General features: G+C 38.7%; 1 protein-coding gene across 2 annotated transcripts in view; it reads right to left on the bottom strand.

Annotated features, from left to right (window-relative positions):
- ESYT1 (extended synaptotagmin 1) overlaps window positions 1-12,357 on the bottom strand; it is a 79,122-nt gene extending 66,765 nt beyond the window's left edge. Inside the window, exons 1-2 of one of the 2 annotated variants that reach the window (XM_075199570.1) lie at window positions 11,899-12,357; window positions 11,468-11,800 (exon numbers count right to left, since the gene is read on the bottom strand). In XM_075199570.1, the coding sequence (XP_075055671.1) occupies window positions 11,468-11,752 (285 nt within the window). In that variant the 5' untranslated portion in view covers window positions 11,753-11,800; window positions 11,899-12,357. The remainder of the gene's footprint in view (window positions 1-11,467; window positions 11,801-11,898) is intronic. The other variant, XM_075199571.1, reaches the window with a different exon arrangement.
- Window positions 12,358-12,594: the final 237 nt, after the last annotated feature.

The raw sequence follows: 12,594 nt of genomic DNA, 5'->3' as shown, positions 1-12,594 counted from the left end.
ATATATCCATTATATCTCAGTTGTTCATGCAATAGTATATGTAAAGGGGTATAAATGCAGACATGAAGGGTGTGAAGAGTATTCTTAGTGTGGCTCTATTTTAACAACAGCATAAACCACATATAATTGTACAGGTTTCACTGCTTTAGGGCATTTAGGATCTGCAAATGTCTGTTAACATGTTTAGCAATTACTGAAAAAAATACTTTTTCTTTTATAGAGATCTTTGGCCATGTGAAATGTTGAGAGATATATATATATATATATATATATATATATATATATATATATATATATATATATATATATATATATATATATATATATATATATATATGTAATATTTCTGGATTGCAAACGAACACCAATATAACACTTGTATAGGCAGCAATATAAATAGCATAGAGCATACTAATAAAAACACCTATATGTAGGTTAAGCAGCAAGTATTTAATCTTTAAAACCTGTTCTACTACATAAAGAAATGTAAATAGCTCTCAACAAAGGCCTCTAACTATTGCATACAGCACTCTAGACCGGTCCCTTGCTCTTTATTAACATGCCTGCCTGGGATAGCAGTTATGCGCAATGCAGTGGTAATATCAGTGTGTTATAACCCCATCCCACTGCAATCCTCAGGCTGCATGTGTATGTAATATATATATATATATATATATATATATCTGGCTGCATATGTGAGGAAATGCTATCAGTTTCCTACTTGTGTTCCAGTATTTAGCAACAGCAGAAAACATCTATATCCCCATCAATTATTCATACCATAATCTCTTGGGGATTTAACATTTCAAAATAGCAAACAGATAATTTTTAACCCCGTCAGCAAACAATGAAGGACATTTCTGAAAACTTGTGCAAAGAAAAAAGGGTCATCTAGAGGAGTATATTTAATAAAAGCAAACCATTGGTTCCTATGGGCAACACCACCTTTTTCCTTTCCACTAGTTTCCATAAATGTTGTCATGATAGATTTGTACTGTACATTTCCAGGGACACTTAGCTGCTGAGTTGATGTTATTTAAGCATGCCACATGCTATCCTGCCTCGCCAGACCTTAGAGCACTACAATTCCCATATGTCATGTTTACAGAAACTGTATTTTAATGAAGTTCTAAGTTTAAGAACTGGCAGGGGGGAGGTTATATAGCAAAGAAAGAGAGAGAGGTGCATACCTCCCAACCATCCCAATTTAGACCTGATTTGAGGGCTCTACCCTGCCCCCCCCCTATTGGGACAGCTGTGTCCCGCGGGAAGGGGGAAAGTGTCTACCAGTGAGCAGGTGCCATATGCACTGGTGTGCATGGCAATGACCATGTTGGGAGGGGAGGAGAGAACAGGGCAGCAGAGAAGAGAACAGGGAAGCCTAGCGCTTCCAAAGTGCCCCCATAATGATGTTGCGATGCCCCATCAGCACGTGAGCCATGCTCCCTTTTCCGAGGCCGATTACCCAAATGTTGAGGGGTATGGAGGTGCATGTGTGAATTTGTGGGGGATGAGCCTGTTTGAGAAGGGGTGGGTTAGGAAGGTATAATATGCGACAATGGTGGGATGCGAGATATATTGTGTGACAAAGGCCATAATTTGAGACAAGGGGAAGGTGGTTGAATCTCAATTTTATATTGATATTCAGAACAGCATTGGCATTAATTAGTAGTTACTAGTATGCATTGTGTTTTGACTAAAGGTTACTATGCTAAGAATGACCTCTGTGTAGTATAGAGGTTTCTAGGATGTTCTCTGCACTGTATATCTGTCAATAAGATGCCCCTGTTTTGTACAGAAGCCACTATGATGCCCCATGAATGGTATATAGGCCACTAGGATGTTCTCTGTATTGTATATTGGTCAGTAAATGTTCTCTCTAATGTATAGTGGTAAATAGAATGCTCTTTACATTTGCTAGGGATTGTTAGAATGCTTCCTGCATTGTATAGATACCACTAGGATGCTCTGTGCATTGTATAGAGATCATAAGAATGCTCAATGCATTGTAAATTGGTCACTAAAATAGTCCCTTGTATTGGATACTAAATCAGATAGGGTTGTGTTATATTTGATTATAGCGCTTTGACATAACAATTTTTCTTATATTTCTTTGACTATATAAATGAAATCCCACAATAGAACAACCATGCTTGCATGGTCTTCGTCAGACTTATTTTTCCATTATATAAGAACCACTTGCATGTATTCATCTATACGTCCGAAAGTTGCCAGCCCTCCACTTGTCATTTCTTTTGGATAAGTTACTGCAGTCCCTCACAGGCTATTCTCATTAATTTCACTGAAACTCTAGAATAGACTATACAACTATTCCCTGATTCTGCAGGCATGACTGTTGGATCCAGTGATATAGTAGGAACAGTCTTCTGGAAGGACTGCAGGTATATGGGTGGCTAGGGGTGACTAGGGAACGTTTTCTCCTGTTCAGAAGGACCCCATTTTTTTATATCACTCACCCCCTTTTTAACCAAACTATAATTGATTTTTTTTTATTGATTTTTTTTGTTTAAAGAGGTGTGACAAAAAATATTGATCCACTGACCAATATATGTGAGGAGAGTAGAAGAAGCCGTAATAGTTGTCAGCAAACAAACCAGATCATGGCCAGACTGAAACAGGAAAATTAACTCATAAATAAAATGACTTTAAGAAAAAATAAATAACAGATAATTAGAAAATGTTTCAAAAGTTCCAATAAATATATGTTTAAGTAGACATCCTCTTTAAGAGTAAGGAGTGGTGTATAGTCAATAAAAGGGAATATAAAATAACGTGTGAAACAAATTACTTTGAAGTTTTGATCCCTGGGGAGAGGAAAGCAGGAGACAGATGCAGGAGGGAGAAGAGGTATTAGAAGAGAAGGGGGGGGGGGGGATCTGGGGACGACACATATAATGGTCTCGCCCAGGCAGCAGCTCACATTAGGAGAACCAAAACCAAGGGTTAGATTCACTAAACCTTCTAAGAAGTAAAGGTGGAGGTGTTGCCTAGAGCAACCAGATTGTATCAATTTATCTGTGGTACATTCTACAAAATGCTAGCTACAATCTAATTGGTTGCTATCGGCAACACCTTTACTTTTACTCTTAGAAAGTTTAGTAAATCTACCCCCAAGTGTTTAGATTATATCTGGACTAAACAAATGCCAGCTGCCAGATCACCATGACGACTGCTAATTTCGACCTAGCCATCAGAGATATGTTGCTGCCCCTAAGCCATCTACTGCAGGAACCACTCTGTTAAACTTTCCTTTCAGAAGACGTCAATATATCTCATAAGATTAAAATGTAATTTTGGGTGGGGGCCACCAAGTTATAAAACACAGAAGCTGCGTGCCTCTGATCCAATGGGTCCCCCTGAAGACTCCCGTGGTCCAACGCTGCTCTTCACTGGTACTACAGCTTGTCTGGTTCAAACAGGCAGCGCTGTTACAAAAGGACAGTTCACAGGGAAAGGAAATAAAACAACAAGCTATGTCTCTAAAACAAGTCCATTTTAGTAGCAGAGAATAGAGAAGTACTGGACCACTGCAGTCTTCTGGGGGACTTGCTGGATCAGAGAAACACTACACCCCAGGTAAGTAGATATCTGTCTTTAATATTACTTTGGTGGACACCACCCTAAAGCTAGATTGTAAATTTTAGGTAGAGCTCCATAAAATGAGAAAATGTGACCCCACTTTATGGGAGGTCTGTGGGGACTTTTCTACATTGGATGGAAATACGATTAGATGATTCTACAAAAGACAACCATACAATGTTCAGGTGGTTGCTGCCAAGCAGCCTGAGGAGCCCCAATGTTTGTTTTTTTCTTTTCTTCTAATGCTAAGGTTATGCGCAGTATGACCTTCTGTGACTGAACTATGAAGTGAAACAAAATGGCGGACACTCATTTTATTACCTTTGCAAAAACAATTAAGAAAAAACTTCTTTCTTGTGCTAAATGCACATCCACTATTTAGACTAGAATATCTGCTACAGCACTTAAGTCGCAGTTGTGCTTTTAAATAAATGTTAGAGGAAACTAATCGATTGAACAATTTGTGGTTGTGTGGTATTGCTTGAAGTGGGTTTTGTACATGGTAGTAATTAAATGATGATATATGTAAACAATGCGCATCATAGTGGCTCAGTGGTTAGCACTTCTGCCTCACAACACTGGGGTCACGATGATTTGTGTGGAGTTTGTATGTTGTCCCCATGCGTGACTTTCCTTCTAGACTCCGAAAACATACTAGTAGTAGGTTAATTTTCTACTGACAAATATAACCCTAGTCTGTGCGGGTATTAGGGAATTCACACGGTAAGTTCCAATGGGGGCAGGGACTGATGTGAATGACAAATATTCTCTGTACAATGGTGATAATAATTGCACTAATTACTTGTACATCAAATGGAAGGAAGGTTGCTTAACTTTTTTGAAGCAACCACCTAAACAGCTCATACTGAATATTGAACTAGTAATTCAATTTAGGGACTATGTAAAAGCAATGGAGTTGTGAACAACTTGCACAACCTGAACAAAATGTTGTTCAGTCTTTTTTTGATCAAAGAAAAGACCGATTTTTTTTTATTTTTTTTTCTTAAACAAATTTTTTTTTATTAACAGTCCAAAGCATAAAGCAACAGGTTATTAAACAATGGTACATAAAGTGCACAAATAAAAGATGTCCATTGGGCAGAGAAAACTATTCAGAATCCACTTAGGCATTAAAACTGAATGACTGGGAATTTACAGTGATTGAGACAGAGCAGAGTCAGAAAAAAAAAAAGGAGCAATGGATGAAAGACGGGACAGGAGTTCAGTGGAAAGAGAAGAAAGAAAGAAGGAGGGAAGGAGAGAAGAGTAGAGGGGAAATAAGAAAGGAAGGGCGAGATGGCGGCCTGGCAGAAACTGACCTGAGAGCGATTGGGAGGAGGGGTGTAGTATAGTGTGTTAGCTAAGTAAAGTGGGAACAATATTGAAAGTAGGACAACCAGGGATCTGAGACCTCTTTGAAGGTTTTAGAGTAGTTGTTTATAAGGCTTGTCATGAATTGCAAGCGATCGACTTGGCAAATGATTTTTTTTGTAAACTAGAAGCAATTGTTACTTGAAGAATCTGTTGTGATTTCCCCCAAAGTAAACTATCATACTTACATACTATACAAGTATTCCCCAAACCCAGTTCTCATGGCACCAACAGTGCAGGTTTTCCAGGTGAAATAATTAGTACACGCTGTGAATCTGTTACATTGTATCAGACAGTAATGAATACACCTGTGCTCCAGCAAGGAGAAATGGAAAACATGCACTGTTAGGAGCCAGGAGGACTGGGGTTTGTTAAACCTGTACTATACCATCTGTTGCTGCAATTTCTGTGTCTGGAACAAAATCAGCTGTATGAGTGTCCATAGTGAGTTTTTTGGCAGCTGAAACTAACAAAAATGTCCCTCCATCGTGCCCCCAGTCTGCCTTTTACAGTTCATGGGAATTAGTAGGGCTGTTTAGCAGAAACTTGGATAAGATGTACAAACAGGATCAAAAATAGATTAAACTGAAAACTGTTCATATATTCATAAGTCCCAGAATACTTTGCAGTTGTCCAATGCTGTATAATCACTTTCAGGAAAATGACTCGGTTATGTATAAAAGGAAGAGAAAACACAAGTATTCTAGGTTACAATGCATACAGCATGGATGGAAGGTTTGCTGAATTTGATCTGCACAAACTCAAACAAGACCTAGATTAGAAAGTACTAGAGAGCTGATCATTTTTTGGTTTTATATTTAGTGTTGGGCTGTGAGTAACGATTTCCTGTGGCTAGAAGATTCTTTAGAAAAGCATACAGGAAGGGGTTCAGATGAAGCAGATATAAAGAAACCTCCAAAGCTTTTATCTGCTCTCATATGTAGCAAGAGAGAAAATGCAACAAAGTAGAATAGTGCCATTAAAGAGTTCACTAGAAATGTAGAGGAAGCAAGATGATGAATGTGCAACACAGAGAAACTGCGTCAGAATAAGAGAGGGAGGAGAAAGGGTTTCTATGGAAAATAAAGCAACAAACAAGGGAAGGGGTAGCTATCTTAAAATAGCCAGGGAAGAGAACAGTATTCTACATATGTTACATTCCTACTTTTAAATATAAACTTCTGTCCATAATTGTTCCAAGCACAGGGAACCACATATGAATGTAGATAGCTCATCTCCCGCTGCCTGCTCTCTTCTGAACGACCCACATCAACAATGACATCACACCATGTACGCAATGATGTCATACCCTGCTCTAGCGACATTAGACCATGCGCCCAAATTCATTGAGAGAGGATTGTCACAAACGAGTGAGATTTACACAAATACGTCATCATCATCATTTATTTATATAGCGCCAACATTTTCCGTAGCGCTTTACAATTGGGGACAAACATAGTAAACTAATAAACAAACTGGGTTAAACAGACAAAAGAGGTGAGGAGGCCCTGCCCGCAAGCTTACAATCTATGGGACACTTTGTGAAATGAAAGGGGAATTATGGAATAAAGACTAAAACAATTGCACTCCAGTATACTCTGCATCGAGAGGGCGTCATTAATTAGATTTTGAAGTAAACCCAACTAGAAGGTACAATATTGTAGTTGTGCCAAACCATAGTGCGGCAAGATGGGTTCTGGGGGGGGGGTAATTAAAATGTGTGGACAAATTTAGCTCAACTCTAAATCACACAGTAAAATAAAGCTGTCCAGTATAAGGGACCAATGCTGAGTTAGGAGCAAATCTGCACATTGGCAAAACCATGTTGCATTGGGGGAAGGGGGTACATTTAAAATGAAGTGACAGATTTATAGTTGGGAAATGGCATGTCATAGATTAACTTTAATTTCCGTATAAAAATAAAGCTATCAAGTATTTGTGTGCTACATATAAAAAAAAAACAGCCAGTATATTCTCTGCGTGCAAAAAAAGAAATCAATTTGTACCCCTTGCATTGCATGGTTTGTCCTGGTGCATATTTGTACACTTTAGATGGATTTGCTCCCAACAGTAAATGAGATGCAGAGTTAGCAACAGTATTATGTAAACTAGGGAAAGCTGTGGAACATGTTTGATACAATAATTTCCATTCGATAAAGACAAATGGGAAAATAATAACATGACAAATGTATATAATGCACCTTCAGTGAGTGTTGGAACACTAGCAAATGCAGTACTGCTTCTTGCAGAAGAGACATTATAATCATCCAAGTATCACCCTATAAAAGGTTTACTAATCCTCAGAAATAACTACCCACAGTACACTGCACAATTCAGAATCTCAAAACGTGTTTGATAAACAGACAGAGATGCATTATTTTCAGAATTGGTCTTGGCCAGGATGTCTGCATTTATTACAAACTTTTGACTCATACAGTTAAAGAAAATACAAGTGTGTGCGATATTTATTTAGATTCATCCTGTATTGAATTTACTACAGCACAAATCCATGTACACAGTCAGTACCAAAATTAACACTGGTCTATGTACTAAACTGTTACAAAGAAATGATGGTCTAGAGAAGAATGGCTCACTTGCAACTGTTCCTTGGTCATAAGATTAAGGATAACTTTTCAATGAGCATCATCCCCACGGCGCAAACCTACGTCTAGCCTTCAAAGAAAAAAAAAAATTCTCCCTTAATGAGCACCTCCTATGTAATGCCACGAGAGTAAAGACAACAAGAGTGCCACGTCACTCAGCAAAAATAGGTTTAAGTTAAGAGTGTTATGGCGTCAAGCACAATCACAAACACATATAGAAATAATAATGAATGAATAATAAGTAATAGACAGACAATTCTATTTAAATGTAATCCATTCTATGAACTTATTTCAATATATCTTTATCAAATGAATAGTCCATTAAATGGTAGTCTTTGGTCTTCTAGCAAAAAGGTCACTCACAGTAGGTAAGTAACTACTATCGAATCTCTGATCCTTTATTTGTGATAGGTGGTCTCTCGCAAGTCATCAAAAGAGTAGGGATTTTCAAGTATTCCACAAGACAGAGGGAGAGAAAAACACAACATAGTGTGATATCTCTTATTTTCTTAGGAAACCCCAATTCTATATAAAAACTTCTTTTTTTCACCACCTATCACAAATAAAGGATCAGAGATTCGATAGTAGTACTTAGTTACTTACCAACTGTGAGACCTTTTTGCTTGAATACCAAAGACTAACCAAAAACTACCATTTAATGGACTATTCATATGATAAAGATAAATTTAAATAAATTCATAAAATGGATTACATTTAAATGGAAATGTCTATATCTGTTACTTATTATAAATTCATTATTATTTCTATGTGTTTGCACCTGTGGTTGACATAACACTCTTAGCCTAAACCTGCGTCTAGCCTTGCCAACATCCAAATCCTAAAGTCCCCGCACTATGCCCAATCTAAATTTGTTGAAGTAGAAACTGAAAAGCCATTTGCTTAGTGAGCTGCAAGCAGCACATGAGCCGGTGCAGAGGCCTACCATAGAGCCAAGCTGGGAAGAGAAACAAAATGAGTCAAAAGCTCAAATGACTATTTGGCTCCAATATCCATCATGGCCACTTCCCTTTATAGTATGTGTATTAATGCTTTGTGGTATCTCTTTCTATATTAAGAAAGCTGTGTTTTATGATGATTTACATCTAAACATCTGCTGATGTGTGTGTGTGTGTAAATATTTCTAGAACAAAATATTAAAAGTTCCTCTTTGGCCATTGTAAACATTGAAAAGTATGGACTAGGAGAGGTAGACATTGGGGCACCCTAAGAGGACAAGATAACTGAACATGGCCCCAATGCAATTTTATTGTATTTTAAAATGCCCCTCAAAATAACTAATAATATAAATACAAAATAAAAAGAGATGCTGAAAACGCTGCAGACAAACGTGACCTGAAAAGAGGTGTGAGTCCAGGGGGCATAACAATAGGGGTACGGTGGTCCAGAGGTAACAGAGGCCCAGCAATGTAAGGACCGCCCACCCTGCACTATTTGGACTGGGCATGCTCGGAAGAGACCTCCCTTATCTGCTCGATCCAGAGCAGATTGGGGGGCTTGGAAGGCGAGAATGGCGCCACCAAGTCCCCCTTGTTATGGTGCGCAGCGACGCACTGTTCCACCACTGAGTGAGACTATATGGGGGGATTTTCAATTGTTTGTTCAGACCGCCGAAAAACTCACGCTCTAAAACTATTACCGTTAATACGGTAATTACTCGCTGAATTTCAGCTGGCAGCACCCTGAGCTGTGAGCTGAAAGTCAGCGAGTAATTACCGTCTGAACGGTAATAGTTTTATTGCGCAAGTTTTTCGGCGGTCTTATTTTTTTTAGTTTTATTTTCTTTAAAAGAAATAAATATTTTTTTTAAAAAAAAATATCACATTTCATATTACAGCATTTGACCCATTTTCTAGATCTCCTTATCAGACATAGTAAGACATTCATCTTTATTAAGTGCATGGCAAAAGACATGGTTCTAAATTATATCAGTGTTTTGAATAATTTTGAGGGACAGTAATGGATGACAGGGCCAGTTTGTTTGCTTTCTCTCTGCAGGAATGTGACAACACAAGAGAAGAAAAAAAAAAAAAGCCTGAATAGATGCCAGAAGAAACAGAAGTCCATAAATGTCCATGCAAGAAAATGAAGGGTGATTAAGCCTTAAGGAAGTCCAGTTGCATTCTCTGTGTGAGCAGAGCAGTGACAAATGGAGGAATTTGTATTTTATAACTATAAAGACAAACAAAAGAAAACAAAATACATTCACACTTGAGCTAAACATTGTAAATATGTTCCATAAGATGCAAAATCATTTTATTCCATAACATTTAAAATGGAACCAACATTTTCCTATTAAAATTTCTTGTTTACATTGTATGTTTTTTGAACACCCGGTAAGAGTGCTGCACCAAGTACGGTCATCTGCAATGATCTAAATCCAACATGATTGGATTCAAACGGACAGTGCAGAAAATCATATTGGCCAATGACCGCATCTGCAAACATAAATAGTTGGGATCCATTTGTTCAGCACACTCGCTGAACAGAAGGATCTGTTCAATTTGGCCTTCCACATGTGTGGCTAAATAGCATACATCAAGTTTTTCTTTAATGGTGTAGAATGACGTCTCCCGCTATAGAGTTAGCTTTTTTATGTGAGAATGCAGCTTAATGTACAGAGATATGGAGTTTAAGATTTTAGATTACCAAAAAAGCATATTGCACCCCTATAGCCTTGTTGCTGTCACCTGCATACAAAATCTAGAAATGGAAAATTGCAGAGGCATTTAGTCGTGTTTATACTTGGTAATCAGACCAAGCGTTGAGCTGGTTGATGTATCTGGCCAGAAATCTGAAATACTTCTACATGTAACCCAAGGTACAGATTTGGTGAACGGGGGGTTAAAAAAGAACCCAAAAAGAAATTTACAAATTCCCAGTAAATTCCTATAAAAGAAAAAAAAAAAATACACTGTATACAAAGAATCTAACTTTTTGCAATACAAACATATTAAACACATTTAATATTGATAAGCAACATATAAACGATTTGAAATCTCAACTTTTTATTTCAAGATGTTACTTAGACACAACTAGTTGCTTTTATAAAAACTGTCCATGTGGTTTGTCAGCCACTAAAAATATTTTAAAAATTATTTTGAATTCGAGTATTGCAACATTTTATAAATACAGCTCATCATTATTTACAAAATGCTGCATTTTTACAGCCCCTTTCGGTGTACCGTACAATGTGTCCATTTTTTCCGTCACTATACAGTTTATAAATAGACCTTGGACGATCACAATTTTGTCCAACAACTGTGATGTCATAGATGACTGTACCTTTAAAGCTATTAGAAGGGAAGAATGTACTTTAAGAATAAGCTGCAAAATAGACAAACCCTTCCCATATACATTTATACTGTTAAAATGATGTCCGCACATGTGGTTAAGTTTGTTTTGGGCAACTGCTTAACAAGTGATTCTTAGGCCAATGTGAGTTGAATAAGGAAGGGCAGATTAGAGAGCTTCAGTGAAGGGCCAAAATGAATGGATTGGAAGGGACGCATGTTAATTGACCGATGACCCTGTACAATATGGACAAGAGGATTTTCCATCCTGATAAGTTCATTCTGATCTGACCAAATTGGTGAAATAAGTGAAGCCTGTATATGGATTACCCATTTTTGCATAATAATTTATTTTACCGGGACAAAGATTCGATGACAAATTCCACTAACTACACAGTGTTGATATATAAAGAAAACTAGACAAAGTAACAAGGGCCCAACTAATATAGACTATATTCTCCATTTAATTTAAAGCATCCACTATATGCAGAACAAACATAAGCTGTTAATCACCACGGATCAATATACCCTGCAGTCTCCTAAACCACTACAGTAATAGATGATGATGATGCAGTGACTTACCCAGGAAGGCAGCTCTTTCTTAGTCATAAATATGGTACTAGCAGTGATGGCTTCTTCATTCTGTAAGGTCTCCAGTGCTGATTTTAGACTACTCCACTTGCTCTTCCGTGTAGTCTTCCAACCCAAATACACAAGCAATCCCAGTACCACAAACAGTAGACTCAGCCCCAGGTATCCACACAAGTATACTGGCAGCAGAAGCAACAGTGTGCGACCCACTGTCCACAGGCCGGTCACCAGTTCTGACCCAGGGGCAGAGGGAGAAGATTGCTGTGCATCTGACATGATGAACAATGGTTGTATCTTTCTAGAGATTTCACTTTGCAGCAAGACCTGTGTGAACAAACACAAAACAGTAAGATATAACTTATCTCCAAAAGATAACAAAAGTTATCTGAGGGCTAGAATGTAATATAATAAATAGACCCTACCAGGTTGGGTCTGGCCTCTCTATTCACTCCTGGAACTAAAATGTGGACAATTTGTAAAGTTTCAATGGGACATATGTCTGGTGCAGGACATGATGGTTATCTCTTCTCTCTGTATATCTGGCTGTATTGTGTGCACAGTATACAGAGCAGCAGCTTGACCGGTCTGGTGTGGCAGCACCAATGCTGCTAGATCAGATCACAGACAGAATGGTTGTCTCCATACACTGTCCTGTACTGTGCCAGCTGCAGGGCGGCTCCCAGCACCCCCAAATAACTAACCTCCCCCAGGTCCCTGACAGTACCCCTCAAGGCTCCTCACGACTGTGCTCAGTGATTGTGCTCCAGCAGCGACTCTCACGTAGACTCCGGCTGAGCAGTATGGATGGATCCGCTCTCCGCCCCCCACACAGACACCCTCACCACTTGGTCGAGATAACACTCCGCCGTTAAACGTAGTGACTTGCCAGACTGGCCAATGAGGCGTGGCCTCCCACTCCCTTCCCTAACCTGATTGGTGGGGTGGTCGACCCCATGTGGGGGCGGGATGAGGATTCCAACCCAATTGGTAGATGGGGCTGACCCTGAAGGGGCGTGACCTCCTAGCACAGCTGGCACAGCGGCGGCGGGGCTCATATACATATAGTGTAATATGTGCCCTATAGACACACGGTACCAGCTGATAGCACCTATCAGTGT

The sequence above is a fragment of the Mixophyes fleayi genome, chromosome 2 (genome assembly GCF_038048845.1).
Source record: "Mixophyes fleayi isolate aMixFle1 chromosome 2, aMixFle1.hap1, whole genome shotgun sequence".
In the NCBI taxonomy this organism is placed as follows: Eukaryota; Metazoa; Chordata; class Amphibia; order Anura; family Limnodynastidae; genus Mixophyes; species Mixophyes fleayi.
This window is presented reverse-complemented; position numbering and strand designations above follow the sequence as displayed.